The sequence below is a fragment of the Mesocricetus auratus genome, unplaced genomic scaffold (assembly GCF_017639785.1).
Source record: "Mesocricetus auratus isolate SY011 unplaced genomic scaffold, BCM_Maur_2.0 Super-Scaffold_6730, whole genome shotgun sequence".
NCBI lineage: Eukaryota > Metazoa > Chordata > Mammalia > Rodentia > Cricetidae > Mesocricetus > Mesocricetus auratus.
The window spans coordinates 6,966,000-6,984,800 of record NW_024429184.1 but is presented as its reverse complement, the minus strand read 5'-3'; the positions used below and the strand labels follow the sequence as shown (position 1 = coordinate 6,984,800).

The following is an 18,801-nucleotide window of genomic DNA, read 5'->3' as shown; positions in this document are numbered from 1 at the left end:
CTAACAAAAACAGCCACGGTTCCCAAGAGCCATCCCCTACCCCAGCTGGTGACTCAAGACGAGTGACGGCATGTACCTTGTCGATATTTCAGCAGGAGCTCCCATATTCCCCTTCGAGAGTAAGGGTCCACACCCGCTGTGGGCTCGTCCAGAATGACAACCTTGGATCCACCCACGAAGGCCAAGGCCACAGACAGTTTTCTCTGCATGCCACCTAAAAGACAGAGCAATGCACGACCTCACACGGCACGACTGCAGGGGGGGGTAGGGAGTGGGAGGGCTGGGGGGCTGGGTGGGCGGCGGTGCTGAGAGATGACCAGAGGCATCCGTGCGGGGACGTGGATGGGATACAGGCTTCTGTGACCAATCACTCAGTCTTGGACTCTGGGGTGTTTTTTCTAGAGGAGGACGGAAAAGGAGCCTGGGGCTCACCAGAGAGCTGGCTGGTTTTGCTTCTCAGCTTGCTGGGCGGCAAGCCGACATCCAGGGCCATCTGCTCCGTCTCGGCTCTCACATGCTTCTCCGAGAGCCCCTTCAGGCGGGCGTAGAACCAGATGTGTTCTTCCACAGTCAGCCTGAGAGACAGCGGGACAGGTCAGCTCTGGGCTCTGCCAGATGTGTAGCTTTAGCACATTTTTTTCCCCTTCTCTTCCAAGCCATTCTTGCCTTTGAAAAACAACCAGTTCCTAAGTACGTAACCAGAAGGGATAACTCGGGGTACGCAAATGATGGGCCACCACGGGAGCTGCTTGGGATGTGAAAGCTGATCATTTCTATCCTGTCCCCTGCAGGCCTGGGCGAGGGGTTTCAGAGAGTCAGAACTTTAAATTCCAGGTTCCCAGACGGCCCTCGCTTCACTGTTCCACTAACCAAGCTGCCTCAGCATTCACATGGAGTCAGTGAGGCTCAACTGGCCTCAAGCCCTGTGTCTCGGGAAAGGGAGGGCCCTGGAAAGCCCAGAAGCCCGAGCTACTGAATTTACAGAAGAGAACATTAAGACAACTGCACCTCCTTTCTCCCCTGATAGCAAAAGGCATCGTGGTCACAATGGGCCATAGGAGGCAAGACCTACCGCCCTGCACCCAAAGAAGGAAAATTCTCCAGTACACCACTCTGCTCAGAGCCTCAGGACTCCCAGGTCACAAACGGAGCGTGGGGGAGGGGGCTCCTCCGTGTGCTTCTGCCACTCACATGTCAAACAACACGTTATGCTGGGGACAGACGCCCAGGTTCTGCCGGATGGAGCTCATCTCGGAGCGAATGTCCTTCCCCAGGATGTAGGCAGTGCCGGAAGTTGGGGGGAACAGCCCAGTGAGGATTGACCTGAGGACAAGAGCGACAATTCAAAACTCAGGCAGGCCCAGTGTCAACTCTCCTCAGCGCTGCAGAGCCAGGACAGGGAGAGCAGATCATACCACGTGACGCTACTCTATTCCTTCTGAATGGACTCTAACAGCGGGAAGAGGCCTTTTGCTTCAGAGAATAGCTAAGCACGAGCCTATGTCTTAGAAACGGAAGCTTGGGTAAGAGCATCTGAAAAAACAAAACTCCTGATTTACAGCAGGGTGCGCTCTTTATAACATTTTGCACCGGGCGTTGGTGGCACACACCTTTAATCCCAGCACTCGGGAGGCAGAGGCAGGTGGATCTCTGTGAGTTCGAGGCCAGCCTGGTCTGCAAAAGCAAACTCCAGGACAGCCTCCAAAGCCATAGAGAACCCCTGTTTCAAAAACAAAACAAAACAAAACAACATTTTGTACGCTTAACATCTTGTACAAGGAAAATGAACAAACAAGAACACAGTATTGAAAGATAGAAATGTTTGTGTGCGTGGCATAATTTCTGAGTGTGTTAGTCATGTGTCATGTTAATAACATACTGGTTTTATGTTGAAAAGCAATGACAATTGGCCACCCTCAAAGGTCAGACTCTGGAATGGTGGGAGTTAGGGTTAGGGTTAGAGGGTTAGGGTTGGGGTTAGGGGGTTAGGGTTAGGGTTAGAAGGTTAGGGTTAGGGTTAGGGGTTAGGGTTAGGGTTAGGTTAGGGTTAGGGGTTACGGTTAGAAGGTTAGGGTTAGGGTTAGAGGGTTAGGGTTAGGGTTAGAGGGTTAGGGTTAGGGTTAGAGTTAGAAGGTTAGGGTTAGAGTTAGGGTTAGGTTAGGGTTAGCATTAGGGTTAGGGTTAGTGTTTGGGATGGGGCGGGGGTGGGGGCACACTACAGACCACAGGTTAACTGATGTTCTCTGACCCTTTTTGGGTCCTCATGGGTCCCAGAGAAGGGAGAAGAAGAGAGCTACCCAGGCCAGGCCTTCTCTCAACTGCTCAGAGGAAGTCTTCCCAGAAGTGTCCTTTTTCCTCTAATTTGTTTAGTCTTTCCTTCCAGTCTCTCACTTTCGCAGCTCCGAACCAACCCACTCAAAAACCAGCCACTTCATATTCTAAGAAAGCCAAAGAACTCTGAGCAGTGCATGGGAATGGTTATCAAAAGGTCCCTGCCTGTTTCAGACTAGAAGGAAAACAGCCAGGAAAACCTAGACCTCAGAGAGAATGCTCATGAGTAACTGGGACATTCTCTCTCCTTGTGCCCCACTCTTGGCACAGTGACCGATTCGACAGTCTCCGGTCTGTATTTCTAAGCTGGTGTTTCCCCACAGCAGATCACGTGAGAGCCGCGCCCTCTTCTTACATGGTGGTTGTCTTCCCTGCTCCGTTGTGACCCAGGAAGGAGGTGATCTGGCCCTCGTAAAAATTTAGCGCCAAGCCATCCACAGCCACCTTCATGCCATCTCGGTAAACCTTCACCAGGTTCTGAATGGACACACCCAGCCTCAGGTGAGTGGGCTCCTCTTCCATGCAGACTGTAACAAGAGAAAAGAGACAGCAGTGAGACCACAGGGAATACTGACCCGAGCAGCGGAGTGCACAAATACAAAAGTGTGCTTAGACCTTCAGAACTGCCCGCGCCGAACCTCCAACGTTACAGACAGAAGATGAAACAGTTTTAAGCCCTTTGGGACATGTATGCTGATGGTAAGGATGCACTTAGAACATTAGTCCGTTGATGAAAAAGGCGGTACAAACAATTAATACACAGGATATGAACTGTCATTTTAAAAACATAGATAGAAGTGTCACGGATGCCCATACCACAGAGTACTGACTGCTCAGCAAGAAAAAGCAATAAGTGATTAAAATACATAACAATTTGAATGGATCCCAAAAGAATTATACTGAGTGAGGAAAAGATCCACTGTCAAAAATTGCCTGTTACCCTGTTCCACTTCCATAACATTCAGGGAATAACAAAATTGTAAGAATCTAGAAGAGGCAAGTGACTAACAGACATCCAAGAGTAAAGCAGAAGAGAGGAGTAATCTGTATCATCGGTGAGCTCGGGTAATGAAACAGTTCTGCATCCTGACAGATGAGCTGGAGCACAAATCCACATACATGAGAAAATCTCCCAGATCTCATGAAAATGAGTGCGGGATGCGGAGTCCAGGGGTCTGTGAACTGTACCAAAGCCAGTTTTAAACTATACTTCAGTTTTAGGTGCAGAAACTACACTCCAGTCACACACAGTGCTACACCATTGGGGGAACCCATGAAGAGGACAGAGGAACCTCTTCACATACTTGTCTGGAAACCTCTTGTGAGCCTGTCATTCTAAAACAAGCAAGAGTCCTGTGCGTGGCTGGGTGCTTGTTCAGGTAAGGGAGCAACTGACGGCTGAGAGCCAGCACAGGCAGCTCCGGGAAGGGGCGCTGAGACAGAGGCAAAAGGAAAGAAAGGGAGAGTCTGGAAGCCAGGCAAGCAGGGGAAAGGCTGCACCTGCAGACAAAGGCTGGATGTGTGGAGGAGCCTGACATAGTCCAGCCACAGTGAGAGGTACTGGGGGAGAAACCAACAGAGGGGAAAGGAACAGGACAGTGCGTACAGGCACCACACTAAGGACAGCATACTTAACCAGCGGAGATCCAAAGAGCACAGAAGAGAGACCTGCTGACAGCAGAAAGGAAGGAGGCCTACTGGCAATGTGGGAAGGAGGCAGGTCCACTCCAGCGTAGGGAGGAAGCAGGTCTATTGACAAAGCAGGAAGGAAAGAGGTCTACTGACAGCGTAGGAAGGAAACAGATCTATTGACAGCATAGGGAGGAAGCAGGTCTATTGACAAAGCAGGAAGGAAACAGGTCTATTTACAGCATAGGGAGGAAGCAGGTCTATTGACAATGTTGGAAGGAAACAGATCTATTGACAGCGTAGGGAAGAAGCAGGTCTATTGACAATGTTGGAAGGAAACAGATCTATTGACAGCGTAGGGAGGAAGCAGGTCTATTGACAAAGCAGGAAGGAAACAGGTCTACTGACAGCATAGGAAGGAAACAGATCTATTGACAGCATAGGGAGGAAGCAGGTCTATTGACAATGTTGGAAGGAAACAGATCTACTGACAGCGTAGGGAGGAAGCAGGTCTATTGACAATGTTGGAAGGAAACAGATCTACTGACAGCGTAGGAAGGAAACAGATCTACTGACAGCGTAGGGAGGAAGCAGGTCTATTGACAAAGCAGGAAGGAAACAGGTCTATTTACAGCATAGGGAGGAAGCAGGTCTATTGACAATGTTGGAAGGAAACAGATCTACTGATATCGTAGGGAGGAAGCAGGTCTATTGACAATGTTGGAAGGAAACAGATCTACTGACAGCGTAGGGAGGAAGCAGATCTATTGACAGCGTAGGGAGGAAACAGGTCTACTGACAGCATAGGAAGGAAACAGATCTACTGACAGCGTAGGGAGGAAGCAGGTCTATTGACAATGTTGGAAGGAAACAGATCTACTGATATCGTAGGGAGGAAGCAGGTCTATTGACAATGTTGGAAGGAAACAGATCTACTGACAGCGTAGGGAGGAAGCAGATCTATTGACAGCGTAGGGAGGAAACAGGTCTACTGACAGCATAGGAAGGAAACAGATCTACTGACAGCGTAGGGAGGAAGCAGGTCTATTGACAATGTTGGAAGGAAACAGGTCTACTGACAGCGTAGGGAGGAAGCAGACTGCTCACTAGAAGGAAGCCACCCTGAGCACAACAACACGAACACCAAAGATGGAAAGAACAGAGGCATCTCTACCTGCAGTCAGGAAGTAGGAGAGGTTTAGGACCCTGGGGAAGGAAGGGTGAGGAGTTATGATACACAGCCTGAATCCCCAGCATCCACCTGGCTTTCACCTATAGGAAGAATCCTCGGCACAGACCACAACAGCAAGGCAGGAATTAGACTGGGCCCACAGTCATGGCTAACTACTTATTCCTCCTGGCTGTATAAACTAGCACAACTGTCCAAGATGGGGGAGCTAAGGGTTTAGAGATTATGCTATCCTTTCCTCAGAGTGGGGAGACAAACTGTCCCCCAGGGGCCCCTCGGGGTTCCCATTAAGTCAGTGCACAGGAAAGCAATGGTATGGGTGTATTTCGGAAAGGGGTATTGCATGGGTTTTCTGCCTCTACTGTGGCTTTAGAGTATTTTTTTAATGTAAGAAGTGATGGGGAAGTCCTGTATATATGTCAATAAAGCACTGTTGGCCAATAGGGAAGCAAGATAGGTGGGACTAGGAGTCGAGGAGGATTCTGGGAAAGAAAAACACAGGAAGCCACGATGTAACTGCCATAGGGGTAAGAGATCCGGACCCCTTTCTCCAGTAAGAGAAATACTTATACTAGCAATTATGGGGTAAATACTTAAGTCAGAGACAGCCAGTAAGAAACCAAGCAAACGGCCAACAGCTTCATAATTAACATAGCCTCCTGTGTGTTCATTTGGGACTGATGCGGCTCTGGAACCAGGCTTGCAGGAAGACTTCACTCTACAAAGAAGGATGCCCTTCCCCGGTAGGGACAGCAGCACCAAGTACAGGGGAGTGCCTATCAGCGGTAAGTACTTACTTTCTGATACTCCTTTCTGGCTGGAACCGAGGTGGCTCTTCTCATCACTTTCCTCACCAAACCAGTAGGACTTGGTACAAGGAAAATACCAGGGCCTGGGGATCCCATACTGTCCTGAAAGCAAAGCACAGGCATGATCCAGGCTGACGCCGTCCCAGCATTTCTAACGCCATCTAGCCAGACCCCGCCCCCTCTCTCTCCTTGGCATAGAAATAGACGACAACTAAGGAAGAGGTGGACCACTAACTTGTGCTCAAACCTACTATGCCAATTATATATTCTGCACCTCTCCATGGCTTCCCAGCAACCCCAGATGGCACCACTATCCTCTCTTTAGGGATGAGGAAAGTGAAGGACTCGTAGCCTATCCAAGGTCACTTTACCCAGTAAATACGGATTCAGAATCTGAATCCCAACCTACAGGATACAAACTGCATATTCAAGGGAAGACGTCCAGATAGGGTAAAAAATTTTTTTAAAAATTACATATAGACTCCCTTGGAGGACAGTCAGAGGGTGAACTTCGCCTGCTAAAACTTGATCTTGCATGAAAATGTATCCCCAAGAGGTTTCCTGGGCTCCTGTTTCACTTGGCAAAGAAGGCTAAATAAAGCATCAAAATTAGTTGTCCCCGAGTACTCATTTGACTTCAACCATGGGCAAGTGCTGTGACCTAATGCATGATATTATCCATAACTTGTAATTGAGAACCAGAAGTCCTCCCAGGGCTTCCATCTCTGGGGACACAGAACTCCAGAACCCAGGCAGCACTGAAAGGAATCTACCAGACTCTAACCCAGTGTGGTCCAGCCCCAAGCACCAGCACTTAACAGCCATGTGACCTCTGGCAAGTCACTTACATTCCCAGTTAGGTCTCTCATTTGGGAACTGCTTGCAATAGCCAACACTGCAGAGCAATCTGCGAAATCAGAGGACGTCAAGTGCTTAGCACAGTACCTGGCCGCAGGGCTGGAGCGTGAGTGGCACAGCCGTGGTAACGGGTGTGCTTTCAGCACAGGTGAGACTTTCCTTGTACTATTTGCTTTTCACAGGTTTAAAGCCCAGGCCACTGCCCGGGGAGCCCTCCATCCTTTAGCAATTGCAATACAAAAGAAAGATCTACAGGCAGAAAGGGTCTTCCCATATCAGTTAGCCAAAGCAGTCTGGAAGCGTGGGTACCTGGAAAGACAGCTTCGATGTACCACGTCATCACTCCGTAGAGGAAGGCGTCGAACAGCATCATGGACACTGCGGTGGTGAGGCTGAAGCCGTCTTCCTCCACCGGGCTCTCAAAGAGATTGTTCCACTGTACCCCAATGCCTTGTTCCTCAAAAAGGGCAAAGTATTCACAGCCGAATCCAAAAGCCACGGGAGACAGAAGGCTCTGAGAGAAAGAGGCAAAAGTAACAGGCCGATGTCCTTGTCTCTCGCACTTTTCCCTTACAATGGAAATTCCACCTTGAGAAAGTTGGATTTGCAAATCACATCAATTATAAGGCATGTAAGTATTCTCCTAGAGTCCCTTTGGAGACAGGACTCCCTTGCAGCATACCAAATGATTTCATTTATAAGCATTCATTATGCACACACATTTCAGAAATGCATGCATGAGAGCAGATGTGACTTTCAGAACTGTATGCTTCCCAAGATATCCCAAGGCTCAACAATCCTGCCCCCCCCCATTCAGCCTCCTAGTGACATTCATCAAAGGCTTTTTTTTCCCCTGAGAGGCATTGAGTATTCAGGATCAGAAGAGCCACCTTAAGGCTTGACATCCATGAGACTCAGCCTGAGGGACCTGCAGCATGCTGAGAGCCTACTAATATCAGTGACCCATGGGGCAACTAGAATCACATGCTCAAAGACCACACACACACTGCACAAAGGAAAAAAATGTCCTGATCAGCCATCTATGGGAGGGAAAGTCATGTGCAGTCTTCTTCAGTTCAGAAAATATTATCCAAGCCAAATACCAAAACGGCTGCAAGAAAGACAAGACTCATAAGTGAACCACTTGTGGCCGCAAGCTATCCGTGGTCATGACTTTGCTGTGATCTCCTTACGCCCAAAGAGCTAGAAGACAAGGTGCAGACATGGTATCTACTGCCTACCCTGCATCCATCCCCCAACATCATTTACACCCAGCCTGTCCAAGGTACGATCTGATCTCTGACAAAAAACCAAATCCAACTAGTGCTCACTGCCAGGGCAGCAGAGAAATAATGTATCATGAGAGGAGTTCAGAGTGAACGCCAAATCCCCAGGGGTCAGGACTAAAAGCTCTGCAGGAAGACCAGAGCTACTCACAGCAAAGATCTTGATGGAGAAGCCCACGTAGTCCTGCCAGGCTACACAGAGGACATAGGGCAGGTACAGTGTGAAGTAGATGACGCCCCCGCAGGCTGCTGCCATGTTGGCCCGGGAGAAGAGCGTGCTAATGAGGAAGCACTGCAGGATGGTCACCACGGCAAACACAGACAGGAAGACGAACACCACGCTGGGGTCGCTATAGGGCAGCAGGTTCCCTAACTGGAGGGGAAGACACTGGATAAATGTGTGGCCTCGGCAAGCCCAGTCACCCGCTCATGAGATCTCAGTGCGGGTTTCCACTCATAATTCTTTCAGAGATGATGGTACAGGAGCCATGCTGTTCGGTTTCCTGATGCAGAAATTAAACCCAGGAGAAATACCTTACTCAAGGCTACACATGGGGAAAAAAAGCCACAGCAGAATGATGGTAGGTGCAAAGTCCAGAACCTTCTGTTTGATCTCAGTGGACAATTTCACTCTCTGTTTCTCACAGAGATAATGATAACCTGGCTCCTCCTTGTTCAAGGCCAACTACTGCCTCTAAGAAAAAGTTATATGAGACAATAGCCCACTCATCCTCTCTCTCTACAAACCTAGAAACAGGCCAGGCAACCTTAAGCTCTCCCTGGTAGTTACAAAGTCTTCATGCACGCACACATTTAAGCATGTATACATCTACATGCATGCACACATCTAAGTGCTTGTGAATGTTCTGAGCCCTGAGCTCATCGGCAGTGACTGTGGACAGGGAAGCAGACCCCATCAATATGCCGTTGTCTCAATCAGCTCCCCCACACTGGCCACAGGACCCCTACCCTTGTCACAAGGCTTAGGTGCTTGACCTCAGATACCAGAGCATAAGCTAAAGGGTTGCAAATAAATCCTGGCTCTGTCATGATGGGGGAAGTCCTGTGTATTTGTCAATAAAGCACTGTTGGCCAATAGGGAACCAAGATAGGTGGGACTAGGAATCCAGGAGGACTCTGGGTAGGAGAAACACAGGGAGTCAAGATGTAATGCCATGGGGTAGGAAGCCCGGAACTATTCTCCGGTAAGAGAAATACTTAGATTAACAATTATGGGGTAATTACTTAAGTCAGAACTAGCCAGTAAGAAACAAGCAAGGCCAACAACTTCATAATTAACATAGCCTCCTGTGTGTTTATTTGGGAATGATGCGGCTCTAGAACCAGGCTGGCGGGAAGGCTTCTCTCAAGGAAAAAGCTTCTCTTTACACTGTCATCCTGGCATGCTTACTGAGGCTCTGGCCTGCCCTGAACACCCGATGTGTTACTATAGGATACACTGAGGCAGCTCACAGCATGTACTCTATACGGTGCTTGGCATCAGCAAGTGCTCAGGGGGGAATATATAGTACCTGGTACTAAGATGAATGGTATATCATCTTGCTATGCTCTCTCTCTCTCCTCCCCCCCCCCTGTCTCCTCTCCCTGGAAAACACTAACTTTTATAAGAGGCATCTTTGTATGAAATAACTGTTGAGGTAAGAAAGCTGAAGCGTAGATTCATGTATGAGACAAAAAACTTCACTGCCCAGACTCCACTTTTAGGGGGGGGCTTGCCTGGCTGTAGCTAAAATCCAGATGTTAACATCTCTGTTGTCACAGCCAGGAGAATTACCAGGCCCTAGAACACCCCTTTCCCTGGTGAGCCCCCATCCAATGACCGAATAAATGGGACAAAGGACGTCCGGCCTTGGGGATAAGCATTTGGACTTCTCAGCTCAGTGTGGGAAACTCTTGGACAAGCTCTGTATTCTCCAGAGCACCTCACTGGGTTGCTGAGTCACGGTTCGGTTCCTCTCTCTCTGCACGAGCCAGCATATGTCTCACGCCTCCAGACACTGACCCCTGCCAATACCCACATTATCAAAGCCTGCCTCAGCCTCTTCCTCCAGACATCCAAACCGCAATCACGTACAACCTTCTGACTGTTGCTCTTACAAACTCGGGAAAGTAACCCTCACCCAACAGCCCTTAAGCGCAGTGCAGCCCAGGCAAATCTCTGGAGGGAGTGAGGCCTCTTTACCTTCAAGATGACGACCAGCAGGCCAGCACTCACAAGCAGAGGGATGAGGCTGCTGATGAACCAGCTAAACCAGAGAATGCCATTGTCCAGGCCCATGATCCGCATGGTCTCCTTCAACCGCGCCTCCTTTTCGTACACAATGCCCTTGACGATCACAGCCACGGAGTAAATCCAAGCCAGCGTCATGAAGAGGGGCATGGACCGGCTCATCACCCGCAGGAAGCTGGGAGCGCAGACAAAGAGCGTGGGGAAAAGCTCAAACCTCATTTGGGTCACCAAAGGGAAGGCCCACTGGACTCTCAAATGACCAAATGTCTCATCAGCAGTAGATACAGATAGGAACCTTGGCTGACAAGAGTACAGCCACCCACAATGTCTTTAGGGGATCACTTTAATAACTAGGAAGTAGTGGGGGTAACATTAAAAGACAGGAAGATTACTAAGTACTAAGCACTGAGGGAGGGGACAGGACCCCCAAGGGTCGGTGTCTCCGAGATCACCTCCTACTGGCGTGCTTTCACGCGCACGCCATGCGGAGACATGCGTGTACGCCCACACTCCACGCGGAGCTGCTGGGCTAGCAAAGACGCTGGCCCGCTGGCACACTCACATGTCATCAACGTAGCAGGGGTAGGGCATCTGTTGCACATAGACACCCGTCTTCTTCTCAGTTCCCGTGAGCACTCTGATGACCGCCTGCTCCACCACGTCCTGCAAGTAGGCGAAGCCCCCCCAGACATAGCGCATATCCTCAAAGGGGTCAGCCCGGGGACCCGGGTCCCAGTACCTAAGAGCAAACAACAGACACAATGGAAAATCCAATTACCCACAGTTCCCCCCACACCTCCTTGGCTACTCTTCCTATTCTTATCTCAACTGACAAGTACATAGATTCTTGAATAGAAATAATCACAACGAACACACTCCTTATGGTCTTTAGGTATAGCATTACATTAGACAGGCATGCTAAAATTTCAACTCCTCACTCCCTTTTATCGCTTGTCTGCCTCTTTATATAAAAATGTGTCTGGCTAGCGTAGAGACTTAAAGGCTTCCCTTTCTTTCTCCTGACTTTCAAGTCCCTTCAGTTGATCTTTTGAACAGGAATGCTGAGACAGAAAGACTAATATTCTGTGGCCTTTGGTTAACAGCCCCCAGCCAACGCAGTTTTAGCCAAGTCATGCTGCTGCTGATCTGCTGTTGGAACTCCCTCCAAATTGCTAACAGAGAACCAAAGCCATCCAAGTTATCTTCTTGACCTCTGCAACACGGGGCTTGTGGGACGGGGCTCTGCTCACCCATCCTTGATCTTATTGGTCCTCTCGACATTGTCGATGTCCATGCGGATCTTGTACTTCACGTGATGGGGCAGCTCCACACTGCCAGGAGCGATTCCCGTGAACACGATCCCAGCCCAGAACTTCCTCTCATCCAGCAGCTCCATGGACTTGTTGATGAGCCGCACCTCTGTCGGAATGGGCTCCAGCTTGTTCAGGTTGACACACTGACACGAAAAACAGCCTCATTAGAACACGGGTGGCCAGAAAGACGAGCGGTAGCCACCACTCAGACTCCTCTGAGAGGTGGGAACCGGCTGCCCGAATTTCTCAATCTTCACCACCTGCTCCTCTCTAGAGCAGCTTTCCGGGTTTCAACCAGGCGTGGAGGTGAGATTTATGTGAAATACTGACATTACTTGTATTGTTTTGTGCGAGGGGAAAATGATCATATTTTATGCTCCACCATCCACTTTCTTACCAATGCTGGATCACAGCGACCAACCACGTAAAACCAGGTAAGGGAAATTCTACCGGCCTTTTTCCTTTCCACCCTTTTTAGGGTTAGGTTTACAGTTCCCAACTAGATTAGGTAAGTTTCATAAAAGATGCCTTTGTAAGAGAGCAATTTATTGCCATTAGAACCTAGAGTATGAAAACACGGGAGCGCCTAGAAGCTGATGGCTAGAAACCCTGGAGTCTGTCTGAAGAGAAACGGGAAGTAAGCGTGCTCATCTCATCTCGTCCTCCAGGCCTGCCGGGCACCGCTGGACAGGACACCACGCATTCATCCTAAGCTCTCCTCTGCCTTCAACTTTACTGCAACATTTCAAAGACAAAGCACAGCAGGCCCTCACCTCCATGAAGCGAGATATCGTCTGGATTGCCTGGTTGGTTTCATTGAAAGCTTCTCTCCATGTATACACGGAGCCATTTGGGGACTGAACATCCTCTGGGTTCTTGGCCAGAAATGCCACGATGTCTTGGGCAGTCCAATCTAATCCATCCAACTTCTGTTCCCAGAAGCGATCATTGCCTCTGCTGTCCAACAGTGTCTGTCGTTCCCGGAAGAAAGAACGTGTGAATAGGAAACATCAAGATCATGGTAATCAGCGCTACGGCACACGCCACACCCCTTTCCACGTGCTCGGGCTCCGCTCGTGTAGGACACACTAACAAGGCTTCTATTTGACGAAGAAGACTGGGGTCGGAAACACATGACTAACATGGGCCAAGATGAACTGATGGACTGAGACACAGAGTCGGACCAATGAACTCTTGGTTCACAGGCTTCCCACTGAACCAGACAGTGGGTAACTGTTTTAACTCTAACAACAGTAACACAGTATGCCGAGGGATCTACAGGCATCATAACCCACACAACTCCATGAGGGTGTAGCTTTGATACCGCCCATTTCACGCACAGGAAAACGGAACTTTAGGGACATTCATGCAGCTGATGAGTGGGAAAGCCAGGTCTAAAAACAAAGGCTCATTGACCCTAGTGTATCGAGTCCTCCCCTGTCTTCTGAGACATGATCTGATGATGCCAAATAAAAACCCCATCTCTAGGCTGAGCCCACATTACGGCTTAATTCAGGGAAGAAATACTGCCGGTTAATCCAAGTAAAAAAAGATGGTCTTTCCCAACCTCAGAACAAATGGGTCATGATGACAAGGAGGTCTGTTTCCCATCACCTGTCAATGTAAAAAAGGTCACAGGTGAGCCACTCTGGCCCTCAAGCAGCCAGTCCAGGGGGACTGGGGCAGCGCTCTGCACAGATGCCCTGCCAGGAAAACTGGGCACCTGCTGACTGGGCAAAATGGAAACAGCTGCTGTGCTCGTTTACCAGTTTCCAGGGGAAGCAGGAGGTCCTTGCTCTACTGAGCTGGATCTCCCAAAGCCCAAGAACACCGTCCTTAATCAGTCTTCTTTTCACTAACCTTGCAAGCTCTCCCCTTGGGTGGCTTCTTCTTTGTTGTTTTAAATGGGAGCATAATGATTTTACAGACTGTATCTCCTATAATTCCATTAACTATTCCTGTACTGCATAGCATTTAGTCTACCTCCGATTTCAAATAATAACAATTACAGTAATAGCATTTCCTCTCCCATGATGACTTCTTTAAAATTATTGCTGTAGGATGCATCCCTGGGGGGGTGTTAGAACAAAGGTATAGCACATGGCTCATTCTTTTTGGATTTTGAAAAAGAGCAGAGAGATGGGATGGTGGCACTTGGGGTGAGCCCTCCCCAGTGTGGCTGATATGGGACATCCTGACCAAGAGGACATCCGTACCCAGTGAGGGCAGTGACCCTATGGCATCTCCAGGGAGCCTGAAAAGAACAGAAGACCTGACATTTCACACAAAGTACCAGACAGGGGAAAAACAGGGCCTGGAGACAAGGAGCCATGTCCAGTTCAGAACAAAAAACAAAACAAAACAAAACCCCTCAGGTTAGGTCAGTAGACACTTAGACTCAACAGAAAAGTGTCTAGGGTCTACAGGACGTACAACACGGACAGACAGAGCCAGAAGCAGGAACATGGGAGCCTAAGGCAGAAAAGTAGAAGCCCCAAGTTAAGAATTCTGCATGGTGTAACAGCACTCAGGTATCAAAGGAGACTTTGGTTCCCTCAGCGCCTGCAGCTCCTTGGTCAGTAACCTGTCCCCAAAAGGAACACAGAGCACCCCTAAACTTTCAGAGAGCTCCCTTGAGATGGGGAGTCTCTAAAGCGTCCCTCAGGCCACAAAGGTTCAAGACTAGAAGCCTGGCAAAAGTCCTCCCTTGCTCCTTGGCAGCCGAAGAAACAAGAGAAAGTGGCCGTGCTCACCGTGGCCATGGGAGGCTGTCCAGTGATTCCCTGCTCAGGCTGAGGCGGGGATGATACGGTTAAACGGCTCTCGCAATGACACAAAGGTGACACCGCATTCTCGCGCTGCTCTCCCCTGGGCCCTGGTCATCTCTGGGGCACTTGTCCCTCTCCAGTGGCTCTGGCATGCTACAGAAATTCCCTCCACTCCAAGGCAGCAATGCTGCACTCGACCTGTACCGGGGAACCGAGTACCTCTGACCTATCTGCAAGCCAGACCATGTTTCTGCCCCCTACCGAGGCATGGGCAGACTATAGGAGATGCTGTGCCCACCTTAGTGACCGGAGACGAGATGGAAATACTCAGTGTCCTGCGATCCCGGAACTCTACTTCCAGTATCTGGTCTTCACTGGGTTTTGTGCAAAGCCGCTATTGGGCCATGAGGGGCACTGATGCTGACACACCCAGGCTACCCCTGCACCTCAGTCTTTGTTTCTACAGAGGGTGGTGGTCCTGTGGCTTCGGCTATTCTTACTGTATCTCAATTGGTTTAGCTTCTGGCATTACCATCAGGTATTTCTGGGAAGATGTCCAGAAACTTATTCTAGATCGAGGAAGCAAGGCGCGTGGCGAGACACTCACCCGGACAAGGTCCATCTCTTGGCTGCTCTCCATGAAGGTCCAGAGTTGGGGGCTGAGTTCTTCCCACATGCCCTCCAGGTCATGGAACACAGCCAGCTCCTGGAAGGTCTTGTTCACCTAGAGTCAGGTAGGGAAGCAGAATCCATACAAACAGAAGAGAGACAGAGGCAATGAACATTCCAAGGTTGCCCGCCAAAAGAAAACTACCCATCACAGAAACCCCCGCCCAGTCCCTCCCCTTCCTCGGGAAATCCCTCCTACAGCTATAATTCAAACACTCAGGGCTGGAGAGCTGGCTTCCAAGGTTACATGTGGATTATTTTTTTGGCTATTTAAAAGTCTCATAAAGGCCATAAGTATACTCAACACACTCAACAACAAGCTGCCTTCACTTCCTGTGTCTAATTCTGTGGAGAGTCAGGGGACAGAGTCCTACACCTGGGCAGTTTACCTCAGCCATGACCTGTCTTGTCGCTGGAGTGTCAGGTGTATACAGAATCTTTCCAACAAGGAGTGGCTTCAATGCCTTCCAAATAATTCGAGAAAGAGGGCTAGACTCCAAGTTCTTCATCAGATCATTGCAATAGGGAGCTAGGAAGAAGAAGACAGACACTCGCTTATATACATGGCCAGATACCAACAGGAACTTAGAAGGTTGGAGGCACGTGGCCAGTGCCGGGTACAAATCCCTGTTCTACCACCTAACAGTCATGTGGTGAATTAACTTCCCTCACCTGAGCCTCTGTTTGCTCCACTGTGAAAAGAAAAGTTCATAACATCTACTTGTAGGGCTGTGAGGAGGATTAGCTGAGGAATTTCCTGTGAGGTCTCTAAAGCGCTCAGTGCTTGAAATAACCAGGCCCTCTCTAAGACTCAGATCTGAGCTGATCTAGAAGGACATTTTGACTACACACACGCCATCCTAACTCTAGCCCCGTACCCGCAAGCCAACCCTCACAGTTGTTTTCACTGAAAACAAATGGGATTCTTATTGGGGAAGCCAGAGGGCTGTGTTCAGACTTCAGTTTCAAGAAAAAGCCAAGCATTTCCTTAATAATTAGTAGATCTTATCTCAAATATATTTGCATCTAATAAAAATTCAAAACTGAGATATCCGAAGTTCAAAAGAACAAGTGGGCTTTGCTTCAGACACCACGTAACTTCTATAAGCTGCTTCATAAACGGATGATCCGACAACAATCATAAAGATAACAGAACTGGGGGGCATCCTAGGGATCAGTCCATGGCCTCATTCATGATACGCAGGCACCCCTGGCTGTATTACATCTCCAAAGCCAGAATTCGTGTTTTTAAAGACTTGGCCTCCTATCTGTTGTGTAAATGAGAGATGCCCCTGAGTGGATCCGTAAGCTTCACAAAACTGCCTACTCCACCGCCCTCCTCAGGCGGGTAGAGCAACGTGTAAAGATCTGGAGTGCTGCACGCCAGCAAACGTAAGGCTCTTGTGTCACATGTCACAGCCACAACAAGAGGCTGCCTCACTCCAAGTCCGAAAGACACGCCTGCGGTCGGAAATAGAGAAGGGCTCAGCCGCACGGTGTTTTCAAGGAAAACATGGCGTTGTCAGAGTGTAACACTGGATCCCTGCTGTCTCCAGGCACAGGACCCACGTCCACACATAGCTGCCCTCGTGTGGTGAGCGGATACAGAGTTACAGGGCTCTCTACCGCTGTCTTGCGGCTAAGACTGCTCAACAAACAGGAGATCAAATGTCTGGAGTGCGATGGTGCACGCACGCCACCATTAACGAGACGGTTCGCCGGGAAAGCCCGGAGCCCGCGAGCTTGGATCCCAGGGCTTGGGGATTAGCCAGGAATGCAGCTTTAACCCAGACACTTATCCTCTGAGCCAGTGAAACGTGAGCTTCTAGAACCTTCCTTGCATGGTTACTGTGAGAAGGAAATAAGGCAATTTAAACAGAATTTCCTCTGCATTGTTATACAGAGGAAAATCTGCCTTGATGTCAGATTTTCTTGTAGTTGTTGTAATTGCTATTATTGTCACCCACTTTTAGGTGTTTATTGCAAAACTTATCTCACAGTAGTTCGAATAATTTTTTTTAAAAAATCAACATCTCATTTTTAGAAATCTTTCTGGATTTACTGAGATTTGACTGAAAGATAAAAATGATACATCTTTGAGGTACACAACAGAACACTGTACATGTATCCACTGTGAGGTTAACACAGCCCGATCAACTAAAATGTCCATCACTCCACGCAGATGCCCAGGCTATCTGTGCATTAACGTTAAGATAAACTCTCAATCCAGTTTGAAGACAAAGCACAGTGTCACCGAACACTCACTATGCTATCCACTTCCTCTCCAGAGCGCATACATTCTGCATACTCTGACCTCGCACCCCATGTCTCCGTAACCCACTCAGCCCCCAGCAACCTGCTTTGTACACTTTACTTTTCCCTTTTCAGTTCCACATATGAGCAGGCTCAGACATGACGAAAACTGAGGAGACTGGCTATCCATCACTCTCTCATCTTGCTGACCATGCTGCTAAACACCTGAGATGGACCAGCCCTGCCCCCCCAACCCATCAAAGCACAGAGAATGGCCCACGAGTCAAGGGCTCTGTACCTGAGGAACGGTGTCGTCAGAGCGCAGAGGACAGCGTCTGCGCTACTACCCAGAAAATGAAGGAGAGCATGGGGAGCGGATGACACAGGCAGGGCCCAGACCTAGGACGGGGACGAGGGCAGGGCTCCCGCGTGCGGACACTCACTGGTCGAGTTGTCGTAGAAGGTGTCCGCGTCTTCATCGGTGCCGTTGCCCCCAAAGAGGGCCTTGTAGTTGTTGTCCTCGTACCAGTTGAGCGACTTGATCTTCAGTCCCCCGCCCTCTGGGTGACCGCAGACAATGCGAGACACGGCCTGGTATATCTGGGTGGAGGAGCTGGAGCCGTTCGCGCTGGTCAGAAACACCACCTCCTGTCGCATGTCGCTCCAGCTCTTAGTGCTGAGCAGCTGGTGGGGGTTGGGGGGGACGGGGAGGAAGAGAAGGGAGTGGAGGTCAGAGCTGGGGCCAATGGGGGAGACGCCAACATTTCATTTTCTTAACCTGAAAGCTACGTTCCAGAGCACCCTGTGTTGGAAGCCCGGGGGGGGGCTGGGTGGTGTGATGGGAGACGCCGTTCTGTCAATGGTTGATGAATAAAACACCGTTAGTCAATCAGACAGGGTGATAGGTGGGACGAGGAGGCAAGGAGGATTCTGGGACGTCTAGGCAGAGAGGACTCGTCATGTGATCCCGGGAAGAGAGGACATGAGTGAGGCGCCCGGTAAGATAAGACCATGAAGAAATACATAGATTAGTAGTTACGGGTTAATAATTAAGGCAGAGCTGGCCAATAAGAAGCCCGAGGCGATGGCCAACAGCATTATAACTAATAACAGCGTCTGCATTTCCATTTGGGGCTGACGGCAGTGGGCCCAGGCTGGCCTGAAGAATGCTGGTAACAGCGGTGTCTTCCTCCTCCGTCTGTGGGGCCGGGACCCACAGCACTTGATTACCGAGTTATCCCAGACTGGTGGCTCCTCCCCAGCACCTGCCTGAGGGGAGAATTCTTGCTCATTTTCTGCCACCTCAGCTCATGCTTTCTCTGTGAAGTGTCCTTGGCTCCCAGGAGAGGGTAGCCGCCTAATCTTGCAGCCCAGGAAGGGTGGCTGTGCTTGAGGTCATCTGAGTGAACAGGTGAACCGGTGCCTTGCACTCTGCCTGTTGCTGG

The 18,801-nt window shown here is 49.6% G+C and overlaps 1 protein-coding gene across 4 annotated transcripts in view; it reads right to left on the bottom strand.

Annotated features, from left to right (window-relative positions):
* Nucleotides 1-18,801, bottom strand: part of Abca1 (ATP binding cassette subfamily A member 1) — a 124,689-nt gene that overhangs the window by 36,843 nt on the left and 69,045 nt on the right. For all 4 annotated transcript variants that reach the window (XM_021230906.2, XM_005076485.4, XM_040738335.1 and 1 more), the window contains 14 exons: nucleotides 17,800-18,040; nucleotides 15,493-15,632; nucleotides 15,042-15,158; nucleotides 12,440-12,637; nucleotides 11,604-11,809; nucleotides 10,916-11,092; nucleotides 10,306-10,528; nucleotides 8,254-8,475; nucleotides 7,126-7,330; nucleotides 5,947-6,060; nucleotides 2,687-2,858; nucleotides 1,192-1,323; nucleotides 433-575; nucleotides 77-214 (listed from right to left, as the gene is read on the bottom strand). In XM_021230906.2, coding sequence (XP_021086565.1) covers nucleotides 77-214; nucleotides 433-575; nucleotides 1,192-1,323; nucleotides 2,687-2,858; nucleotides 5,947-6,060; nucleotides 7,126-7,330; nucleotides 8,254-8,475; nucleotides 10,306-10,528; nucleotides 10,916-11,092; nucleotides 11,604-11,809; nucleotides 12,440-12,637; nucleotides 15,042-15,158; nucleotides 15,493-15,632; nucleotides 17,800-18,040 — 2,428 coding nt within the window. The remainder of the gene's footprint in view (nucleotides 1-76; nucleotides 215-432; nucleotides 576-1,191; nucleotides 1,324-2,686; nucleotides 2,859-5,946; nucleotides 6,061-7,125; nucleotides 7,331-8,253; nucleotides 8,476-10,305; nucleotides 10,529-10,915; nucleotides 11,093-11,603; nucleotides 11,810-12,439; nucleotides 12,638-15,041; nucleotides 15,159-15,492; nucleotides 15,633-17,799; nucleotides 18,041-18,801) is intronic.